Source organism: Triturus cristatus, chromosome 4_1 (genome assembly GCF_964204655.1).
Source record: "Triturus cristatus chromosome 4_1, aTriCri1.1, whole genome shotgun sequence".
Taxonomy (NCBI): domain Eukaryota; kingdom Metazoa; phylum Chordata; class Amphibia; order Caudata; family Salamandridae; genus Triturus; species Triturus cristatus.
In genome coordinates, this window is record NC_140585.1 from 557,794,825 (window position 1) to 557,818,856 (window position 24,032).

The 24,032-nt window shown below is 46.2% G+C and overlaps 1 protein-coding gene across 3 annotated transcripts in view; it reads left to right on the plus strand.

Annotated features, from left to right (window-relative positions):
- Positions 1–24,032, plus strand: part of MCM10 (minichromosome maintenance 10 replication initiation factor) — a 168,308-nt gene that overhangs the window by 136,573 nt on the left and 7,703 nt on the right. For 2 of the 3 annotated variants that reach the window (XM_085652876.1, XM_085652877.1), the window contains exons 16-19: positions 11,370–11,488; positions 14,126–14,239; positions 18,204–18,349; positions 19,061–19,103. In XM_085652876.1, the coding sequence (XP_085509002.1) occupies positions 11,370–11,488; positions 14,126–14,239; positions 18,204–18,349; positions 19,061–19,103 (422 nt within the window). Of the gene's footprint in view, positions 1–11,369; positions 11,489–14,125; positions 14,254–18,203; positions 18,350–19,060; positions 19,104–24,032 lie in introns of all 3 variants that reach the window. The other variant, XR_014981293.1, reaches the window with a different exon arrangement.

Here is a 24,032-nt window from a genome sequence, read left to right on the forward strand (position 1 = left end):
GTGGTTCGTGAACATGTGTTTGCTCCTCCAGGTTGCTGCATGGCTGATGTCTTGCAAAGATACACCAGCATAGACTACAGTAGTCGTAGCCATGTCCGAGGTGGAATGCACTCTAATTCTTCCCTCGAACGGACACTTAGCTTTGCTGTAGCAGAAGGTGACTCTGGCTGAGAGCAAGCATGCTAGCCTCTTCTTAAAAAGGGGTCAAACTGTTCCTGACTGGCCAGAGGACACAAACAGTTGATCTGATGAACTTATGTCCTTTGTTTTGTCAATATAAGATCTCCTAAATCTTTGTACATCTATTGAATATAAGGATTTTTCTGCCTACGGTTTGGGGTTTGGAAAGGCTCAACATATTAGGACTGGTTCATTCAGATAAGTCAGTAGAGACTTTAGGTATGAATTTAGGGTTAGTTTGGAAGATGACATTGCCCCTTGTGAATCGGAGAAAGGGCTCCTTTACATACCCTCCTCGCTGATGTAAATGCTAGGAGAATCGCTGTCTTCCAGAAGATGAACTTTAGCTGTGCCTTGTGGATTAGCTCAAAGGGAGGTAGCATTAGCTGGCTCAAGGCAGTGTTGAGTTCCCATAAGACTGATCTGAAAGAAACACGTTAGTTAGATTCCTTACCTTAGAATATCCCCAGGTGTCAGGTTGGATCCGGAAAGATTATTCATCAGCAGTACCCTTGCGCATCGGTAGGCGTAGTCTGCGACTCCGCGTCCGTCGTCGGCGTCGTGATCGCCGGGATGACGTCGTCGGAGTACTAAGACGCTGCCCTTGCACGCTGAAGTCAGTTCTTCTTTTTTCCGCGCCAGTCAGCGCAGATCCGGGAAGAGCATACCCTTTAGTCACTTTTTGGACTTTTTTGGTCTATTCTTTCGAGTCGACCTCGACTCCTGGTGCCGGTAGGGCTGCCAGGGTTCAAGCTGTGTGACGCCTGTCACCGACTAATGTCGGTTGCCGACCACCACCGTCTGTGTCTCTACTGCCTTGGGGCCGACCATGATGACCAGTCGTGCCCCGACTGCCGGGCCTTGACCTCGAAGGCTAGGCGGGAGCGGTCCCGCAAGCTCCTCGAGGTCCGGCAGCCAGCTCCGCGCCGCTCAAGGTCCCAGTCGAGGAGGAGTTCGAGGGACCGGTCGCGGAGCCGAAGTCCTCACCGCTCGTCAGGTTTGAAGTCCTCGCATTCAGGTATGTCGAGGCACAGTAAGAAGAAGTCGAAGAAGCGACATCGCTCTTCTGACTCCCCTCGCCAGTCGCGCGACTCGGCTGAGGGTTCGGGTGGCACCACCCACGCGGCTCCGTCGGAGCCGCAGAAGTCGCATCCGGACCCATACCCTCCGGTCCCTGGGCCTAATGCGACTTCGGGCGAGATTTGTGACTTCCTCGTGGCCATGAGGAGTCTCGCTCCGCCGTCGCGCCTTCGGGCCCCGCAGGCCCGACTGGGAGGCCTAGCGAGCTGGCGGCTTCGACGCAGTCATCGACTTCGGTCCCGATGCCGCAGGTCCCTGTGGGATCCAGGCCTGGATCCTGGTCGATGCCGGTTGACCTTACTACCTCTCCGCCGGCGCCGACCCCTATGGTGCCGCCCCCGGCGCCATCTTCGGACGACGCCGTCCCCAGTTTTAGTCCGGGTCCGGAGCATTTCATCTACCACCCGGCTCCGTCCTTTCTTTCTGTATACCAGGAGACGGATGACGGGGAGGAATGGGAGGGGTCTGAGGACCCTCTGGCACAGCAGTGCCAGTTAAGTCAGGACTGGGCAGACGAGCTGGGGGATGCAAGTGGTCCCGACACTTCGCCTGACACTGGCTTCATCTCTCCTCCTTCCGTGGCTACGGAGGAGGGTGCAACTTATTCTGTGGTGCTGTGCAGGGCTGCCGAGGCCCTTCACCTGGAGCTCCCTGCAGTGCCCGTGAGGACTAACCTCCTTAAGGGGGCCATCGAGCACGTTCCTGGCCCAGAAGTAGGACGGGGTTGTGACCTGTCGCCAGATCTCCCGAGGCTTCTCCGGGAGCAACGCTATTTTTATTAGGATCTCCTGACTTATACTTGTCGCCTACCTGCACAGCCTCAAAGCGCATCGGACCCGGCGCCCTGATCCTCCCTGGCTGCCCTCTCTCCTGCACGCGACCAGACCGCCTCCGCTGATCGCCCCCTCCTCGCCTGATTCTCGGAGAGGGACGGGCGGCTCCTCCATCTTGGGCGGGTCTGGCTTCGGCGCTGCAGCTCTTTGGCTCCTCCCCCCTGTCACGCCCCTTTGACCCTCCTCCCTCATGTGTCGTCCCCATATAACGGCTCCTGTCTTCCGGCGGCGCAGCGGGCGCGACGAAGGCGCGCCGAAGTTGCGCCTAAGTTAAGCCCGTCTGCGCCCGTCCGCGACGGGCCGGGACCAGGGGCCACACACCCTGTTCCTCATCTGGTCTATTCTCCGGCTCAACTTACAGCACTATCTGCCTTTCCTTCTCCCCCCCCTTTTTTCCTTACATCATTTACACTCACTTGGTATCCTTTCCTCCCCTTTGCCTCATTCGATACCAACCTCTCTCAACTCTTCCTTTTGTCCCACTACATTATCTCCGGTTTCTCGTCCCCCCCCCTGCTCCCACTGTGGCCTCTGCCTACTTACTGAATACCCGGTCTGCAGTCAAACACCAGACAGCACTCTTTAATCTTTTGACCACTGATTCCCCTGACTTTTTATTTCTGACTGAAACCTGGTTCACTGCCGACTCTCTTCCTGATCTTTTAGCCATCCTCCCCGACACCTACTATGCCCTCCGAGCTGATCGCTCGGATGGCAGGGCCGGTGGAGGGGTGGCGATGATCGTCCGGTCGACACTTAAATTTCAACTACTCTCTCATATCCAACGTGGACTACCTTGTGGCCCGTTCCCTTAATCTTCCCTCTCCTCTCACTGTTGTCCTTGTTTACCGTCCCCCCCAATCGATGCCTTCTTTCGTAGCCTCTATTCAGGATCTTCTAGCCACCTTGGTGGTTAACAACTCCTCCGTACTATTTCAACTTCTGGCCAGGAGATCCAAAGGAAGATCTCCCTTCCAAAGACTTTTCTGCCACGCTTCACTGTTTGAATCTCCCTTCTCATGTCACAGCTTCTACCCACGTACAAGGTCATACCCGTGACCAAATCTGGTCTTCTCGTCCCCTTGCTTCACTTCCCTCTATTTCCCCTTGTGTTTGGTCGGATCACCATATTATTTCTTTTTCTATTCACTTGGGTGTGGTTGATAAGCCCTCTCTTCCCAAAAATCTCCTTGCCCGCAATTGGAATCAGACCGACCTTGACTCTCTTTCACTTTCTCTGGTTTCCTCCGCTCCTGATCTTACTAACCTCCCCCTTGAGTCCCAGGCCAACGCCATCAGCACATGGCTTTCCTCTTCGTGCGATCGAGTGGCCCCGCTAAAAAAGATCAAGGTGGTCCGCCCTTACGATGCGCACAAATGGTTTTCTCCAGAGCTTAAAGCTTTAAAACTCGACCTCAGGCGGTCGGAACGTCTCTGGAGACGGCAGTACTCTCCCTCTTTGCGCGCTAAATATAAGTCACTCCTCACTAATTACAAACAAGCTAACCTTGTGGCCAAAACCTCCTATTTTACTGAGAGAGTAGCTCTCTCTGCAAACAAATCCCGTGAAATCTTTTCCCTGGTTCACAATCTTGCCACCTCCGATCGTTCTTCCCTTGGTTTGGTTCCCTCTCAGTCCCTCTGTTTGTCACTCAATGACTTTTTTATAGACAAGATTGTGAAGATTAAAGCTAACATTCCGACTGTACCTCAACCTATCCCTATGTGTGCTGCTACCTCCCCGCTTTCTTCCCTCGCCACTTTTCCCCCCTATCTCTCTTGATCTATTCTACAATTACCTGCTCAAGGTTAAATCTGGTTCCCCTGCAGACTGTGCCCCGGCGCGCTTCCTTAAAACTCTTTTTACTGACTCACCTGTTCCCCCGCTCACTCTACTTAACTCTTCTTTGGCTTCTGGCTCTGTTCCTTTATCATTTAAATCCGCCGTCGTTCTCCCCATTCTAAAAAAACCTGGTCTGGATCCTTCCCTCCCTGCTCATTTCCGACCTATCTCCCTTCTCCCCTATTTAGCTAAGATCCTCGAGACCCATGTCACCTCTTGCCTCTCCTCGTATATCGAGGATAATGGCCTTCTCGCTTCCCATCAGGCGGGCTTTCGCTCAGGTCACTCAACGGAGGCAGTGGTTCTCGCGGTTCTGGATGAACTCAAGGGGAAGGCCGATTCCAACCTCCCCCAAGCCCTGGTCCTTCTCGATCTGTCCGCTGCGTTCGACACGGTTGACCATTCCATTCTTCTCGCCAGTGTCAGCGCAGCGGGCATTCGGGGTGCGGCCTTCTCCTGGCTGGCATCCTTCCTTCGGGATAGGTACCAGGCGGTTCATCTCTCCGGTTTCTCTGCCCCTCCCCACCCGGTCACTTGTGGTGTTCCCCAGGGTTCCTCTCTTTCCCCCCTTCTCTTTAATCTTTACATCTGTCCCCTCGTCACCTCTCTTCTTGAGCGGGGGGTCTCTGTGTATAACTACGCAGATGACCTCCAGCTCGTCTTTGATCTCTCCTCCTTTCCTGACTCTCTTTCTAAATTCAGTTCCACCTTAATCTTTATTTCGGAGTGGATGAGCGCTAACCATCTAAAGCTCAACCCCGATAAGACGGAACTTGTTCTCACGGGTGGTCCATCTAACCCTTGGTCCCCAGCACACTGGCCCCTCTCTTTTGGTCCCCCTCCTACGCCTTCTCTCTCTGTCCGCACCCTCGGCATCAAAGTTAGTTCTGACTTAACAATGCATAGTCAGATTAGCTCTGTTGTGTCTTCCTGCTTTCTTTCCCTTCGTCTCATCCGGAAAATCTCACGTTTTTTCACCACTGATGCACTCAAAACCATAGTCCTGGCTTTAGTCATCTCTCGCCTCGACTATGGGAATGGCTTGTACGTGGGCATTCCTGCCTACGAGTCTCGACGCTTACAGGCCATTCAAAATCAAGCTGCCCGCCTTATTTTCTCCCTTCCTAAATTCTCTCACATTACTCCTGTTCTCAAATCTCTCCACTGGCTCCCTATCCGTTTCAGATCTCTTTTCAAACTAGCTTGTTTCGCTTTTCGAGCTCACTCCCGCTCTGCCCCTCCCTACATCACCTCCCTTATTTCATCCCACGTCACCAGTCGAACCCTTCGTTCTTCATCTCTTTCTCTTCTGCACATCCCCCGTTTCCGCAAACTCAGAACTGGTGGCACTCGCCTCTCCGTTTTGGCCCCCCAGTTTTGGAACAGCCTTCCACTTCATATTCGTTCCATCCCCATCTACACCCACTTTCGAAAAGCCCTCAAAACTTTTCTTTTCATTCAGGCTTTTTCTTCATAGGCCCCTCGGATCCCTTCTGTGAGCTCTGACCAGGTCCCCAGCGCCAGGAAGCCGCTTGGCCGCAGTGCGCTTTATTAAATACTTTTTCATTCATTCATTCATTCATTGTTACTCCCACTACTTTCTGGTCCCCAAGAAGGGCAAAGGGGGCCTACACCCTATCCTGGACCTCAGGAGCCTCAACGCCTTCCTCCAAAAGGAGAAGTTCAAGATGCTGACTTTAGCTCAGGTTCTGGCTGCCCTAGACCCTGGAGACTGGATGGTAGCATTGGACTTGCAGGACGCTTATTTTCACAACCCCATCCTGCCGGCCCACCGGCGTTACCTGCGGTTCACGGTAGGCCACGAGCACTTTCAGTTTACCGTGCTCCCCTTCGGCCTCACCAGTGCCCCTCGGGTGTTCACGAAAGTGATGGCGGTGGTCGCAGCTCATCTGCGCAGATTAGGGGTTCCAGTCTTCCCCTATCTCGATGACTGGTTGTTGAATGCGGGCTTGCCTCAGGCGGTTGTCTCCCACCTCCAGACTATGGCCGACCTCCTGCATTTGCTGGGGTTCTCCATCAACATGCCGAAGTCACATCTGAGTCTCTCCCAGAAGCTCCTATTCATCGGAGCAGTTCTGGACTCGGCGCAGTTTCGGGTCTATCCTCCCAAACAGCGGGTTCGGGATATTCAGACTCTGATTCCGATCTTTCAGCCTTTATCCCGGGTTTCGGTCAGGATCGTCCTACGGCTGCTGGGTCTGATGGCCTCCTGCATCCTGCTGGTACATCACGCCAGGTGGCGGATGCGGGCTCTGCAGTGGGACCTGAAGTTCCAGTGGGCTCAACATCAGGGCAACCTGTCCAACCACGTCCTGATCTCGGAGGGCACTGCAAGACAGTTGCAGTGGTGGCTCACAGACCGCGATTGGGTCAGTGGCAGATCCCTCTCCCTACCCCAACCGGAGCACGTAGTGGTGATGGATGCGTCGCTCCTGGGATTGGGGGGGGCCACATGGGAGAGGCGGAGATCAGAGGCCTCTGGTCTCCGGCGGAGTCCCAGCTCCATATCAACCTGTTGGAGCTGAGGGCGATTAGGCTTGCACTGAAGGCATTCCTTCCCTCTGTCCAGGGAAGTGTAGTGCAGGTGTTCACGGACAACACTACCGCCATGTGGTATCGCAACAAACAGGGCGGGGTTGGGTTGTGGACCCTTTGTCAGGAGGCTCTGCGCCTCTGGACATGGCTGGAACATCAGGGCATCACCCTGGTGGTTCAACACCTGGCGGGCTCTCTGAACGCCAGGGCGGACGAACTCAGCATGATGGATCACGAATGGCGTCTGCACTCGGACGTGGCACAAGGCCTCTTTTTGCAATGGGGAGAGCCTTGGTTAGATCTATTCGCTACCGAAGGGAACGCGCAATGTCATCAGTTCTGCACGTTGGAGTTTCCAAGGCGGCACTCGCTCGGAGACGCTTTTCGTCGAGAGTGGAGTTGCTGTCTGTTATACGCCTTTCCGCCTATACCACTTCTGCCCAGAGTGCTGAAGAACAGGCGCGACCAGGCCCAAGTCATCCTTGTGGCTCTGGATTGGGCACGAAGATACTGGTATCCCGAGCTACGCAGTCTGTCAATCGATCACCCGATTCGACTGCCATGACGTTGCAGTGACTCAACTCTAGAATCACATGAAATGACTAATAGCTGAGAATGATTGTGGAGCTGTGCCAGGTCTTTTGCTGAAATCCAAAAACCTTGATTATAGTAGCCTTCTAAAAACATTAATTCTCCTCAATGTTGGCCACAAATATTTTGAAAAGTGCCACACTTGCAACTATTCTGAAAAAGATGAAAAATGTAGCCATAGATGTCTTGAGTATATCACATAATATATCACAACAAACAGCTGAGCTATTCACAAATGAGACTGGTGTATTCACACACTCTGCAGATCCCATGCAAAGGCTTAATTTCTAGGTTTTGTCACCTAATTGTTTACTTTTCTAGTTACTCTTCTATGTGCGTATATGTAGGAAGCTGGCTCTGTATCTGGTGAACCTCTAAGTTGTTATACAGTGTCCAGAGATTCCCCCAGAAGTGTACAGGGCTCAATGAAAACCCAAGGACCTATAAATGGCACACGACTCAAAAAGGAGATCCACATAAATGTTATAAATAATAAGCTTTGCTCAAGATTTATTTTAAGACCAAGATCTTTGCAAAAAGGTAAGTACGTTTTTAAATAGAAATACTTTTCAAGTTCAAAAGTGGACGCTTAAAACAATAATCCGGTTTTACAGGTAAGTGTGCAACTTACAATTCCAGTCTTTGGGTTGTAGGGCCAGCAGAGGGCAAGGTTCAGGTAAGCACAAACACTGCACCACCAGTGGCTCAGGGGCGGCTGGGTGCAGAGTTCAAATCTGGAGATCTGGCCCAGTGTTACCCAATGGAGACTGGGGGTGATTGAAGACCCGCTGCTTGCAGGTAAATAAAGCTGCTGCTGGCTTCAAGCTTTGGAGGTCTAGACAAGCACATGGGGGGTCACCAGGCAGCACCAAACATACACTGCCAGCAGCACAAGGGCAGCCGGGTACAGGGTGCAAACACAGTGTTGGGCCGCCCAATGCAATTCAGTGCAGCAACTTGATTTTGAAACAGGCTGCAGGCGTTTAACCGGAGGCTCAACGTACAACACCAGCGACAGCAGAGGTAAGTTGGAGTGCTGTAGGTCATAGGGATACTGCCAGTCGAGCTCCTCAAGGCCCAGGGGTTTCTCGTACAGGAGCCGGTCGCAGTCTGGGTGAGCCTTTGGATTCACACTGCTGGTGGTATCGTGGAGTCCAGGAGGGGTCAGCCCATGCTGGACTTGGATTCAGGATCACTGGGAACCTTTTTTGGATCGGTGGGCCACCTGGACAAAGGCAGAGGTCTGTGGTGCAGAGTGGTCAAGGATCGTGGATCCAGAGGGCACCAGAGTCCTTTGTGGTGTTTTCTTGTGGAGAGAGCCGCTGTCCTCTGGAGCGCTGGTCTTTTCCAAAGGCAGGCAGTCCTCCCAGGAAGGACTGTGGATGTTGCTGGTAGTAGGACAGGCATTGTTCTCTTCACAGGGTCTTTGAAGCTGCAAACAGGCCGGTAGGGCTGGGGCCAAGTCAGTGGGTGTCGTCCGTCTTCTCTGAAACAGTGGCGTCTTCGTCCTTTTTCTTCTTAGGTTAGCAGGAATTAGTTTTAGGGTCTGGGGGAGCCACCTAAATACCAAATTTAGGGGAGTAGCAGGTAGGGACCAATGGGCTCCTTACCTGGGGTGCCACCCTCCTTTGGGAGGGGGCATAACCCTAGCCCTGATTGGATAAGTCCCACCATCTGCAGGATGGTGGGCACTGAAAAATGTGCTTTACTTTCCCTCTTCCACCTGAGGAGTGGAGTTGGTGAAGGAGGGCATACCTCCTCTTCTGACTAAGTTTTCCTGCCGGTTCTCCTGCCCAAAGTGGGGGTTTGAGCTGGGGGCTGTCATCTGCTGCTAGCAGCAGAGGCTGTAGGTTTGCATTATGAAGACGGCAGGCCTTTGAAGCTTCCCTCTCGAGCACTGTGACCATCCTGGGGAGGAGGTGTCTGACACCTTTGCCCAGGATGTGCTTTGTTTCTGGTCCCAGAGAGCGGGGGCTCTCGACCTAGAGGTCCAGAAACATGTCTTGTGGCGGCAGGCTGCCTAGAGCACACCAGGGTTGGTAGGTTTTCAGGGGGCACCTCTGAAGTACCCTCTCAGTACATGTAGCAATAAATCCCACACTAGCATCAGTGAGTGTGGGTTTACTGAGAGCATGAGTTTAGTACCAAACACTCCTGTGTTCAGTGAAGCCATCGTGGTGCTGGGGAAACATACCGTCGCTGCTTCATCTGTCACTGTTTAAATAAAACGTAGAATATTGTACTTATGACTCCAGCAGATCCTTTGTAAATGTTAAGTGCTCAACACATCTCAGTTGGAAAATGAGTTCCTGGTACTTAGAAGAATCATTGTAAAATACTTCCATACATCTCTGTACAAATTTGTGCATGCAACTTACTTTAGGGCTCCGGGCCCTCTAGGGCCTAGGCCCCTTGGGGGGTGCCATGTTGTTACCTTCAAATAATTGGAGTCGCACCCGTAGATTTCCCATGCTCCAAAAGAAAACTGCATCCTTTTAGCAAACGAAGGGAAAAACTTGCAGGTGTTTCTCACTATTTTCCTACTGAGTTACGCTCAGCTAGGTGAGAGTACCAGACATCATTCAAAAGCTTTTGGAGAATATCTCTTAAGCAGGTGGTATTTAGAGGCTAGGCCTATACCAAAATCACTTTGCTCACATGGTTGGTATTTTACTCCATTTGATTATTAATACCATTCGCCTGCAAATCCTGTGCTTTGGAATGGTTGTTAGTTGTTGGTAAACAACTCAGAAAGTATTATATATTTAAGGGCGTATACAAAACCCCATTCGTATTACATCACACGTCAGTACCCAGTTAGTCTAAAATCTACCTAGGTTATAACCAATTATATAGCAGCATAGTTGTATTAATTTATTGAAATATCCCAAGTTGTGTAATGCTTACCTGCGTACCTTATTGCGCCATTGGCCAGAAGTCAGAACACTGTATTTCAGAGCCCCTCCAGCAACTGTTCTTTGTGTCTAACACCACCCCTGCACCAGTTTTTATACACTTTTCTTATTTACGGGGTTCTATGGATCCAGGAAGAGCCAACTCATGCATCACTCCTGTTTTATTACACAGGATAATGAACATGCTTCTTGGTCCAAATACAGTGAAAAATTGAAGTTTACTATTACTTTTCTTCCTACAAGATGGATTCCACAAAGTTATATATCCTCATAGCAACATTTCAGCTGACTTGTTTGTTTAAAACAATTTAAACGTGTGTGTGTGTGTGTGTGTGTGTGTGTGTGTGTGTGTGTGTGTGTGTGTGTGTGTGTGTGTGTGTGTGTGTGTGTATATGTGTGTGTGTGTGTATATGTGTACATATGTGTGTGTGTGTATATATGTGTGTGTGTGTATATGTAGCTCCTTCTGTAGCTTTTAGTACTAGTCCCACAAAAACATGGCAATCAAGCACACGTTTTATTGGCTACATTTTCTGGACTAGCAATCCTACTTTTTACGTCCTGCACTTACACCACAAGCTCCTGCATATTCAATCCACAAATCTACACACATCAGTGTTGTGGGCTATTCATGGCAAAGCTGCTTTGCTTTTCACACACTCCAGCATATTCAAAACACAAGCAGTCACTATGCTAGCATACAACCAGGCCTGTATTGTATACAACATTAAGAAATATGTATAAAACCATGCTACATTCATCTATGTTGTGGACTAGTCATGGCAAAACTAAGCAGGTTTTACATATAAGTTTGTCTAAACATGAAATGCAACAATGTGCTTGGACTATGTTTGCACTAGAAAACTGATGGGTACCAACACCCTCAGTAAATAGCCCATTCGTAGAACAGGAAATTAGAATATAACCCAGGAGGGCAAACCAAATCTCCATTCTTTTTACAATCACACTTTCAAATACTTTAGCCAAATCCAAAAGACATGCAGAAGAAATTTTCTGCAATTACCCCAAATATTATACACACTTTGAATATGGAGGTAAGCAATTTACTTGTATGTTTGTAAACTACCCCTACACTAAATCAGAATCGGGCCCTAGGTGCATATTTAAAATCCATACTAAGCCAATGGTTTTATTTATTCTAAAATGTAATTGGCAAATCTACTACTTTAATGAAAGACCCAAGCTTTGTTTTTAGCTTAAAACATGTGGCTTTAGGCAGCTGTGTTTAGGTGGCATGTTGAATAGCACACGGTGAGTGGTAAAATCCAGGGCAATAAAAAACATGCCAGAACTTCATTGCAAGCCATTTATCTATGTTATTAGGCAAAAAGATTATTTTTTGTTCTACAGCTGTGGACGAGGAAGAACCAGCCATGAAAAAAAGGAGAGAGCAACTGGCCTATTTAGAATCTGAGGAGTTCCAGAAAATTTTGAGTGCCAAATCCAAGCACACTGGTTTTGTCAAAGAGGTAGGCGATAATTTCATATAAAGGTTTACTTCATTTTAAATCAGGAAGTTAAACATCTGGCTTGGTCTGCCTTATACATCCATGTATTTATTCTACCAAAACCCATGTATGGACTGTGTGAGTTCTTATAGAAAGACTCCTGAAAGATATACGAATATTCTGGATTTCACATGATCATTGTACACTCCTAAATTTTCTGTTCACAAGTTTTGGAAACCTCTTCTAATGTGATGTTATTACTAATGTCTATTGGGTATGAAGTCATCTGATTTATTTGGGGTTTGAGGTGGATTGTTTTGTTCGTCAGTATCTGACAAAGCGTTGGATCAGGAGTTTAAATGAAAAAACAGCCTTGGACCGAGTGAAGAGTTTAATTACAGAAAGGATAGAAGCCCTGCGCTTTTTAACGTGTACCTACGACCTCTGGCGGAGATAGTCCTCCCATTCGGGGTCCAGATAGTGACCTATGCAGACGACACCCAGTTAGTGGTGGCAGTTAACCACCCAAAGGAGGCGTCAGTCAACTTAGAAACCTGTCTGGAAAAAGTGGCCACATGGCCACATCAGTCGTATCTCAAACTCAACAGTGATAAAACAGAGATTATGATCCTAGGTAGTCACTCCATCAGATCTCCTTCTATGAACTGGCCAGAATGCTTAGGACCCCCTCCCAAACCGAAGGAGACGATTAAAAGTCTGGGAATATGGCTATGTGGTGTATTAAAACTAGATTACCAGGCATATCAAGTCGCAGCTACCTGCTTTGGCATCATAAGACAACTGAGGAAAATTCTGCCACTGCTGCCATCCACTTTGCGCAGGACTATGGTTCAGGCACTGATACTGCCCAGGTTGGATTACTGTAACTCCCTGTATCTGGGCAACCCGAAGGCTACCACTAGGAAGCTGCAGGTGGTGCAGAACTGTGCAGCCAGGCTACTATTTGAACCCCAAAAAGACAGTTGGCCCAACCAGCACTAAAAACCCTACATTGGCTTCCCATTAAAGAACGCATCATGTTTAATCATTGTGCATAGTGCATAAAACCTTGTGGGGCACGGGCCCTAAAATCAACTGCATGCTGATGTCCTTTAATCAGCCTTCGCGTGACTTAAGATCGCCCAAACATTTTCAGGCAGGTGTACCTAAAGTCCAGAGGGTACGAGCGGGTGGGCGCATGTTCTTATAATGCGTCAACCTTATGAAACAAACTCCCGCTCCACTTGCGCTCTCTGACACACCATTTCACATTCAGAAAGCAATTAAAGACCTGGTTCTGCCAGAATATGGCATAAACTGTTCTCGGGTAGTGACCGCAGCCAGCTCTGGGAAGCCTAAGGGTAGCCATGCGCTGTATTAAGTGTATATTAATAATAATAATTACTGGAGGATTTATTATGGCCTGCTGCTGGGAGCTATACAATAACCTCATTCAAGTTCAGGGTCTTTAACAACTGATATAGTCCAAGGCAGAAGGGTTATAATGGTATTTGAACATTCCACCCACTCAGGGTAGAATGTTCTAAATTAAAAAGGGAGAAACAGAAAGACAATCATTGAAATGTTGGAGAAGGTGGACTATACTAGCTGTTATTTGCCTTGAGCAACTTTATTGTCTTTAGTGTAGCTCCGAACATTCAGTGTTCTAATAAACCATTTTTATTGGCTCCTGTGTGAAAAACTGCAAGGTGTGTTAAAATGAAAGGGGAGATGACAAGAGGTCTGATCTTGTAATTAGGGCCAGATGTTTGACTAATATCAAAAGCTTAGGTTGAGGAAATAAGAAAACTTGAATTTCTTTTTCGATGTGATTGTGAATTAAGTCAAGTGAGTTCTGTACTCATCCTCATCCGCTCCTGTGCATTGGCAATAACTGTGAAATGTTGGGCTCCATGGAGGATGTATGTTAATGAGTAAGTATTTCTTGATGCATGCATTGCTTACAGGGATGGATGGATTCATTGTGTGGTAAGACTTGGAGGTCAGTTCTTTTGGTGAGCCTATCTTCTTCTTCGAAATCTGCTTATGTGTATGAAATTTGATTATGGCTTACTTGAACGTTATGAGGTGATACGAATTTACTCCTAATTGTGCTGAGATGATTATATCAAACCGGCTCAGGGCTCTGTCCTAACTTTAAAAATTCCCAGGTATTTAATATTGTGGTGCATTCTGTGCTTTGGTAATAGTCTTTAAGAGGTCCACAATAGAAATATTACTCTCCAAAGCAGTTCTGTTTCTTCAGTTAGAATGATTTGGTTTACTGTCTGTGTCATATTTTCACACATTTGATGCTTTTGTTGGAACCTTTGTAATGTGTCTTTGCAAAGTCTTGGATAGGTTCCTCTGATTTTGTGTTATGTCTGCTATTGTTAAACACACAATGCTCAGGAGGAAAGCATAAGTTCTTTCCATGTCTCGCGTTATCATTTCTGATGATAACCAAATGAAGTGTCACATAGAAAAATGTGTTGTCGTGTGTAATTCAAACCTGAGTGAAAGTGGTCGGTAGGTGGTCAGCATAGGTTCTGTCATGGATCCAGCCTCCGTTTCGGCTCTAGTGCGGTTAGTGCTATCCTGAGACCTGTTCTTGAGGTATCTTACTTGCTGGGTTTTAACCATTGCCCTTGTTTGCAGGCGGAAGCAGAGCAGCAGGAACTCTACTTTGAACCTCTGGTGAAGAAGGAGCAAATGGAGGAAAAGATGAGGAATATTAAAGAGCAGAAATGCCGAGCTGTGTCCTGTAAAACAGTGAGTATAATCCGGTGGGTTGAGAATATGAAAAGATTGTCTGGCTTTGGAAGAGCTAGCCTGATGTCTAATAACACAAATCATTTTATTCAAGAAGCCTAAATTTCCTAAAGGAAAGGCAACATACACATTTCTGGTTTCCCATTTGTCTTTTACGAAATCTGTATCCCCCTCAGTTAATTTGTTTGATACTGTTAAGACAGAAGAGAGAAAACAGTATGAATTAATTTTACAATCTTGATTAATATATGCTGTACCTCGCCATTCTGCCAAATTGTCCTAAACGCCATCCGAAATTTTCATGTTTGTAGCCAGTCTAACCCAAAATGTACCATTTACTTTAGGATTGTGCTTCTGTCCTTTAGAATTCGTTGCCTTAAACATTATGAAGTTGCTGTGAGGAAACATGTTGAAGCTGCAATCAAAACCCTTAAAAATAAGCAATTGTCAAGGAGTCCTTGGTTAAAAACAAATGGCAAACTAAAAAGTAACTGTGCTCATGGAACATTGAGCACTCTTGCCATGAACAGTGTATAATTTTGATGAAAAAACACAATGATTAACAAAGAGCAGATGAAACAAATGATTTTCACTTGTAAAGGTTAGACATGTAATGGCCCCGCGTGCAGCAGCACTTTTCTTAATTCAGGTGTACTGCTTAAAGCAACTTAAATGCGATTAGCCCAAAAAGGTCTTGAAGCTTAGAGGCTTACTTCGAAGTGAAGAACCACAAATCTAAAATTACAGAGCTGTTCAAGGTTTTCACACAACCCATATTTCCTATTGGTTAAAACGAAAACATGTATACTGCTAAAAGGACATCTACAAACTTGCATACATTTTTAGCCTTGTGACGTAGATGCAATGACCTCAGTCTGCACTTTTTAAAAGATAGTCCCTGTGAGTGCTTTTAGAACTGTTTTTTGTTTTGTTTGTTGCACACAAGCGCTTTCTGGTTAGATTACAGCTTGACGAACACCCCAGACACTCCTAATACTTTGTTAATAAGAGAGCCAGCCAATTGCAGCATTTGAATACATACAGGCTGCAACAGAAACCTGTAACCCACTGTGATGATCTATTTGGAGCTAATTGTTTTACTTTATTTTCTTGCTTTGGTCGATGTTTGTTTGCGTTACTTCTTGTACACTTAGTCACAGTAAATCTCTGTTAATATAGAAAGAATGACCAGTGATAAGAAGTTCGAGCACTGTATCAAAATGATCACCTGGATTTTAAATGCATACAAACAATTTACATGTATTTGCTCATCGTATCCTACAACTTCCAGATGAAAAACCTATTCTGGAAAGTTTAAGAAAAATTATGATTAAAAACTTCATAGTTGGCCACTGCGCCCAAGCCCTGAAAATATAACCCATCCCATTAATATCAATAAAAAATTGGTAATTGGTCTGCCGTCAAAATGGCACGCCACGTTAATTGGTCTCCAGCTGTGTCAAAATCCAGAAAGTCGTGTTAATTCATCAATTGGTATGGGGTCCTCCGGCAGGATACACTGCATTTCGAGCAAAGACCCAGCCTTGGTCACCTAGGAGCTTGCAAACAAACTCTAGGATAATCTTCTAAAGCAGCACTGCTTATGCGATTGGTATGGAACAAATTTCAAATGCCTCTAATATCCTTTGCATCATGGTCATGACAAAGCAGAAAGTGTAGGACAGTAGCAAGACGCCACTCAGGACAGGCCGTCGAATGGTGTATCTCTGTAGTAAGAAATCTGTCAAAATTAAATTGGAACTTTCTGAATTATGTGACAGTGCTACTGTCAACATAGCACATGGCTAAAGAATCCGATCGTTACTGTGAAGCATAGCAATGGCAGGATCTTGATATGGGATTGTTTGCCACAGGCACCAGAAGGGCATTAGTCAGGGTAGAAAGTAATATGAATGGAGCAAAATACAGAAAAGTCCTTGGAAAACCAACTGCCATCTGCTAGATAGGTGAAGCCAGAGAAAATTTCACTTTTCAATATGACAATGTTGGCCCAGACCGAACCTTTCCCAACAGACTATCAACTGTATTTGATGCCAAACATGCCTCCACTGTATGAACTTGTGGGGGCGGAAGGAATGAGGTAGGCATTGGAGGTGCAAACTCAGATATATTTAGGTTTATTTTCAGATATGTTTTTAGACAAAAAAAATCCCCTTAAGTGTGGCGCATGGTGTATAGGTGGAAACAACTGTAATTTAAATGCATGTAACATTTGGGGCAAATAAATGTGGAAAGTTCAAAGTGTGGTGCAGACTTTGTATTGGCACTTTGTTTGGTAAACATTTACTTGGCTTTCCACCTGGTACCTTTTAAACGGCAACAGGACCTTGGCCTTTAGCCTTTGCCAAACCTGTACCTTGGCTCTTTAACTGAATGCAGCTTGTGGGCCTTATTACTTCCTATTGATTGATGTAAGTTTGCCATTTGTGAATAATTGAGAGATTGTGGTGGCAGGACCATGTCAGCTCTTGAAGGTTCTACAAAATTCCCTACGACAACAGTTCACCAGTGAAAGCACATCTTCTCCATACAAGCATTCCTGTTTTAATTTGTTAACAATCCCATTGTTTTACCTTAGATCACCACTATGCCCTTCCTACCCCTCAGCCAGAGCAATAATCAATTTAAGAGTATGTGCAGCTTTACAGCCAACTGTGAATGTGTAAGGTATCTGAATGTAAATACCCATATCTAGACTTCATCCTTGTAGCTCTGAACTTTTCTGGGAAAATATGGACCACCTGATATGAGGCCAGTGAGACCTCAGACACACGGCCATGGACCGCTTGACATCCTTCATGCAGAAGTTGGTTTAATAGTCTTCTAGCGATTTAAGAAGGTGACAGCCTAAAGCCATTCCTTCCATTGTATTGGGTCCCAGAAGCAAACACACTATTTGTTCCTCAAAACCTCTTGTAGAACCAATCTGATTCTGCTGGTTTGTGTTACTTTAAAGATCTATTCATCTGAACATCTATAACTTTAGACACGCATTACACACAATGTTGTTTCCCAATAAAACTCATTCATAAACTGAAACTGAAGTATACAAGTGCTTCTTCCTTGGATGACACAGCACTCTGCTGCTAGTTCCTATATGGCTGTTTTCTCTTGCACAGGATTTGCGTTGTACCAGTATGTCACTGATGCCTTCTAGATGTTAAGTCTTACACTGCACATAAAAGGTGTTACAATATTAATATTAAGTTAACCCTTCTCACAACGTTGATTAATGGAGGCAGAGAATTGTTGCGCGGTTCTCCAGATACATTTTCTACTACAGCCAGATTACTCTCCTAGGTTTCAGATTCATGATTTCACTTACTTAAGTGTGTTAACTTGTTTATCAAGGAATAGTAAATTATTTATGAATCTTCTCTAGTTTTTCATATTTGTTTTTAATAAGCGCTAATAAAAAGCAGCTGTTTTCTTTAAATTCTTGCAAGATGTCGGCTATGAAAATATATCTACAGCTGTATAACAGCAGCAGTGAGCAATCAATTCTTAATTATCTTAAATCCTCAATTTATTTTGCACAACATTTATAATCCTCAAAGACTGGCAAAACCTGCTTGGTATAGTTGCTGGAGTGATGTGTGTAGCTGTTTCTGTGTTGTGTACTTTGTAGAACTTGTAGATTTTGGTATTGCCAGTAAGATCTAGCCTTTGGTGCTGCTACCTACACTTAAAATATTTACTGGAAAGGCCAAGTTCAGAATGAGTGAGGTTGAAATGTGCTTTGGAGGTGCTGGTTGTGGTGCATTTCACTGTCACTCTTTGACCGCATTAAATGAGGCTTCTGGTTGCAACTTTTTATTGATCACCAAATCCTGCTGGGTCCGCACGTGTGATGGAACACACAGTTCTTGGCTATAAACTGCACTGGTAAGTCCCAAATTGAATGAAATTGTACTAATCCAAATATTTTCTGCCTTTTCTGCAGTGTAACTATACTCACTTCAAGCCTCTAGAGTCATGTGTTGCTCAGAATCATGATTACAAGTGGCATGACGCGGTGAAACGATTCTTCAAATGTCCCTGTGGGAACAGAACAATCTCTCTGGACAGACTGCCTAATAAACACTGCAGGTATGGAGAGGGGTGCTGCTTGTATCCTTGCCTTCTCAAGTGAAAAGTGATTCTGAACACAGTAGGGCAAGAGTTTGTTATGAAAGCTTATGTATTGCAATAAGTATTTGAAGCTTCCTAGTTGATTTTCTAACTTTGTAAGCCTATTTGAAAAAGGAATCTGTTTCAGACCTGCAGTCATCAGTTTCAGCCAGTAACACCTCCTTGTGCAGTGTAAGCTGTGGTCATCAGATGTCCATGGAAGCTGATGCTCCAGCCCTGTTATCCTGGATGTTTCATTTGTGCAAGGAGCCTTGTTAGACCTGTTTCTTTAGTTTTTATGTATTATATTGTTTGCTGGCGTGTCTTTGCCTCTACGCTGATATAAGCCCCCTAACATACAAGAACTCAGAAGGGCCCCCAAAATTGTGTAAATCGAGTAATCAGTAGTGGTTTCCATTTGTTTCTTGCGAGTGAACATTCCAGGATCACTAGAGATCTGTTTTTAAAACCAGTGTGCTCTTTTAGTCTGGCCGACTGAATATACAGCAAAACCCTTCTGCTTTTAACAAATTATATGTGAATCTTTAGTTTTTGCTCTTTACTAAGTATCGTTTTTTAATCAAATGCTGATTTGCTGTTAACTGTATGAAAAAGTATTTTATTTTCTGAAAAGAATCTATATAAATACTGCAACATGGCACCTTTGCTAACTTACTTTTTCTTTTTCAGTACTTGTGGACTTTTCAAATGGGAAAGGGACAGTATGCTCAAGGTGAGTTGGCTCTTTAAAAGGAGCTCTTTGCTTGATAATTTCTTGAACCATTACAACACTGCATACATATTTTGCCGTGGGTAAATGTTTACTTTTACATCCGTTGATGTCATTTTATCAAGTGCAAGGAGACTTGAGAGATGTGTGCATCTTAATGAAATGAGCCCACTCTGCTGAGCAACACTTGTTATCCTCTTTGTACTGTTACACCCATCATGGAAGTCCTACTGGGAGTTTCTCATAATCCTACATTTATTAACCTTAGAGTTAATCATTCACCCGATTTACAGATTTTGGAAACCTATTGTAGACCACAGATGGACACTCATTGACTTTACAATCAAGGCCAAGGTGGCACTTTTTCTGTGCAATTTTTGCCGAAATAAAGACCGAGGACAACACTTTACAGCTGCAAGTAATTAACAATTCGACCATGAAACAAGTAAACGCAGTCACCTCCTCCTACTTCCACACCCTCCGCATGCTCCGCAGTATTTTCAGATGGATCTCAATCAACACCAGAAAGACCAGCACACATGCCCTCGTCACCAGCCGCCTCAACTACGGCAACTCCTTGTACACTGGCATCTCCACCCAGCTCCTCGGACGACTCCAGACCATACAGAACGCTGCAATCAAACTCATACTGGACCTCCCCAAACGGACCCACATCAGCCCGCACCTCAGAAACCTCAACTGGCTCCCCATCCACAAAAGATGGCAGTTCGAGATCTCCTACTTTTCTACAAAGCTCTACACAATCAAGGCCCAGACTACATCAACCATTGACTGAGCTTCCATCTCTTCTCAAGACACCTGCACTCCTCCTCGCTTGTACTCGCGCACCCACCCTGCATCCACTGCAGCAGTGGTCGTGCCTTTTACTACATCACCGCTAAGACCTGGAATGACCTGCCACTCCACATCCGAACAGCACCTTCCCTGAGGTACTTCAGGAACAAACTCAAGACCTGGGTCTTGAACAGAGATACGGCACTATCAGCTCCCAGATAACCCTAGGGGTGAAAGTGCTGTGTTATATAAATGCTGATTGATTGATTGATAACTTGTGCAGATTGTATCACAGGAAATTTGGTTGCAGAAGTAGTCCAATTGCTCTGTGTAAAACATATAAGTAGATTTTAAATCAATATTTGCTCTTGGTGACACTTCGGAAAGGTGTCCGAGACCTCCTTCATTTGACATGATGATGCATGTTGCTGTGTCAAAGATCTATTTGACAATGCGATTCTTTGTTTCTGCAACACTGAGAGGTTGTGCGAGCCCACTGCAACATGTATAGTAGAGTGTTCTCAAAGGTTATATCTTGGTATTGGCTCCTGAGCCAAAAATTACAATTTGCCTACTGCATGATACCTCTGAAAAATAGCTAATACATCTCAATCTATGTGTTCATCTCTGCCTAGTCCCAGTATCACTCTGATTTCCCTCCTGACTGTCCCCAATATCCATTTGGCTAGACACTTAGTTAGGTCCTTTTCTTACCTTGCTTCCTCTTACCGGAACAACCTTCAATACAGCATCCGTTCTTGTACCGATCATGACAAATTCAAACAACTCCTCAAGACAGCACTATTTTAATTCAAATCCTCTGATGCTCCTGTGCTAATTGAAGCGCGGAGATACGCCTACGGGTGTGATTCAAGTGCTATAACAAGTTAAGGTAACATAACATTGTAGCCTCCAACCCTTTCAACAGCTAGGGCAGTTTTGAGGCTTCTCGGGATGTTGGATCAAATGGTCCAACTAGATAGTGGAACAATGAAAACTATCCCTAATAGTTTGTGGACAAATGTCAAACATAATTGTACAAGCGATTAGAAGCTTGCTTTCTATAATGGCTTTAAAAAAAAATAACATCTACAGTTATGTGAATTATTGTTGTTGGATAGTTATGTCACACACACAAAAGGTGATGGGAGGAATGATGGCAAATAGTCTAACCTCTGGCAATCACTCAGGGTAACATTCAGACCCATCGTTTTTTTGCACACAATGTCACTCCATATTAGACCCAACCATATGCAAATCAGATTTGGTCCTGCTCCATAAGAACAGTACAGCTGAAATGGCATCTCACTTCATCTAATTGGTGGATCATTCTGTGGTTACATAAGTGGCAGGGGTTACAGGCAGCCTTTGTTAAATGTCCTCAGCTTTTTTCCTAAAAGAAAATCAATCTGCTGTGCTTCATAGACAGCTTGCAAGATAATTGCAAAAGCAGGAACTCTGGCATGAAAAGGCTTTGGTTTATTTTATTCATATTAATTTTTAACCTGTGAGGGGTAAGTGTTTTTTGTTGCTAAAGGTGATTCTGGTTGTAATGGCTGTGTCGCGTGCTGTTCCAAGATATCCTTTTTGTAACTTTGTCAGTGTCAAATCAACAAATCACACTAAAACTATCTATGAAGTCTGCAGTAAGTTGCTATGTAACACTCTGGGGGCGTGGCCAACTGCTGAAGATGGCGGTCAGATAGACGAGTGTCTTCCGGCCTGGGGCCTGGCATCTCCTCCACATTGGCCTGTTAAACGAGACATCCCCCCAGTGCTGAGTTGTTACACTGTGAAGAGGGGCTCCTTATGCGGAACCTGGAGACGAATTAAAGCTAATAACCGGCACGCACAGCCGGTGCAGAGCCTGAACAAAATGGTGGACCCCAGTGCACTCGGAGTTCATTAAAAGTCAGAACAGTGTCCACTAGACTCTGTTCCAATACAGACCACCCAGAGCTGACACCTTACTGCAGCTACATCGGCAGGAACTCATTTATACCAATGGACTAGGCAGGAGCGATGAACGTTCGACCGAGCCTAAAAACTCCAGAGGTGAGGCCTGTACCACTATTCAACGAACCAAGCAATCTGTGAAAGGTGGGACCTACCTACATTTCTATCGCCGTGTCTTCCTGGGGACGTCCACAATCTGGTCCCGGTGCCCAGACTGCTCAGGGTGATTCACCGGATGCTGTGGTGGTGGCGGCTTGCCATGCTGAAGGTGGGGGTGAGGAGGCCCCGGTGGAGAAAGCGTCTCGAGGCGGCGTACTGCCCACCTGTGCATGCACTTCGGACGGATGTGGTGAGTGAACAGTCCTTGGGGCCCCAACAAGGGAGGTGCGGCTTTGCCGGGTGGACCCACCCAGACTGGAATAGCAGCAGTGTTCAGCTCCGTAGCTTACATCTGCAATCACACACCTGTATCCCATGATAAGTAGTGGAGTCGGCTGCCCCCAAGAATCCGATTATCTCTACTCCCCCCCCCCCCCCCCCCTCCCCATTACCACACAGGTCGGGATGTATCCTGAGTCAGGATTAAAAGGGGGCCTACTATGACCTTGGAAATAATATTGCAGAAAGGCGCGCATTAAATCAAAGATGTTGGGCTCGGCGTTCCAAGAGACGACTCCCATGCTACTAAATATGTTTGGAAGCTGCATTTAATGCAAATGGCAACGCGCCCCAACTACAAAATTGAAGACCAAGCGAGATCTGAGAGGACTTCACAGTCTGTGCAGCCACCTGTTGGGAGCCTGGGCCCCATTAGATAGGCATAGATCGCCTGCAGAACATATAAGGCCTGGGCCTAACTCCCGGCGTACCATCATTAGAGAGAGATAATAACAGACAGCCCGCAATTCGGGCCCCTACACATTAGCAGAACGTTCACCCTGTTCCCCACCATCAGCAGCATAACACTCCCTGCTAAACAAATTGGACTCCCCACACATCGAGATAGCAGGCTAACACCACCTGCTGTCGTAGTCTTCGTTCACAGACAGTGTGCAACAGTCTCTAACCCGCCTACCAGCCAGGTTCATGTTCCTTGAAAATGCCACATAACCCAATATCGTGAGCACCTTGAGACGGCAAGCAGCAAAAGCGTACCAAAAAGCTTGGCACAGCCCCGTTGCTGATAAAGTAATAAACTACCCAAGAGCCTGTTCTAAAAATGTGCTTATTATATCTAAGGGTACATACCTCATCTCTCTCAATGTGTCGCAAAGGGGGAGGTTGTGGAACGATGGGGCGGACCAAGGGAAAGCAACTGGACCTCGAAGGGACAACACATCCGAATACAAATACTCTCCTGACCAGCACAATTATGAAAATGGTACCCCAGACTGCAGCAATACACAACCAGACAAATTGGATCTTATATTACTAGAAATAAGAGACTCGCGCACTATAATGGAACAGCTTGGCTCGCTTCCCACTAAAATCACCCTAATTAGAGCAGACCATAAGAAACTCACAGACAAAGTGACTGCCAACACAGCAACGTTACAAGAGTTCGCCCCCTGGCGAAAAGAACAAACTGAGATAGTAGAACAACTCCAGCACCATACTGCAGGAAAGGATACAAGATGCAGAAGGGCGTTCGCACTGAAACAACATCCGCATAATATGTCTACCAGAACACAGTGAAGGCCAGAATGCAACCCTATCCATAGAATCCTGGTGGGGAACAATAATGACGTCGGGGGGTGTAGGGGGGTTATTCAAATTTTTTTGTGTGGAGAGGGCACACAGTCCCCACCAGGAGAAGAGCTCCCGGGGTGCCTCCTCGCCCTATCATTGCTCGAATACTCAAAAGAAGCGTGCATCGTACCACGCAGTCAAACAGCATCTTCAATACCTTTATCTGAAGTATGCCCTCCTCTACACAGCCAAACTCAAGAGCACTCAAGATCAAAAGAGCAACTTCTTCAACATGCCAGCTGAGGCCTGGAAGTGGACTGAACACACCTTCCTAAATTGCAAGCAAGATCTGGAACCTAGGACTAGGATACGTTAACCACACTCTTGGCGCCCAGAATCAGAGAGCAAAGAGGGCAACAGTCTGCTGTATTTCGGCAGCCACCCTCCGTGAAACGCGGATAACTACAGACAATGAATCCTCTACTGGTGACA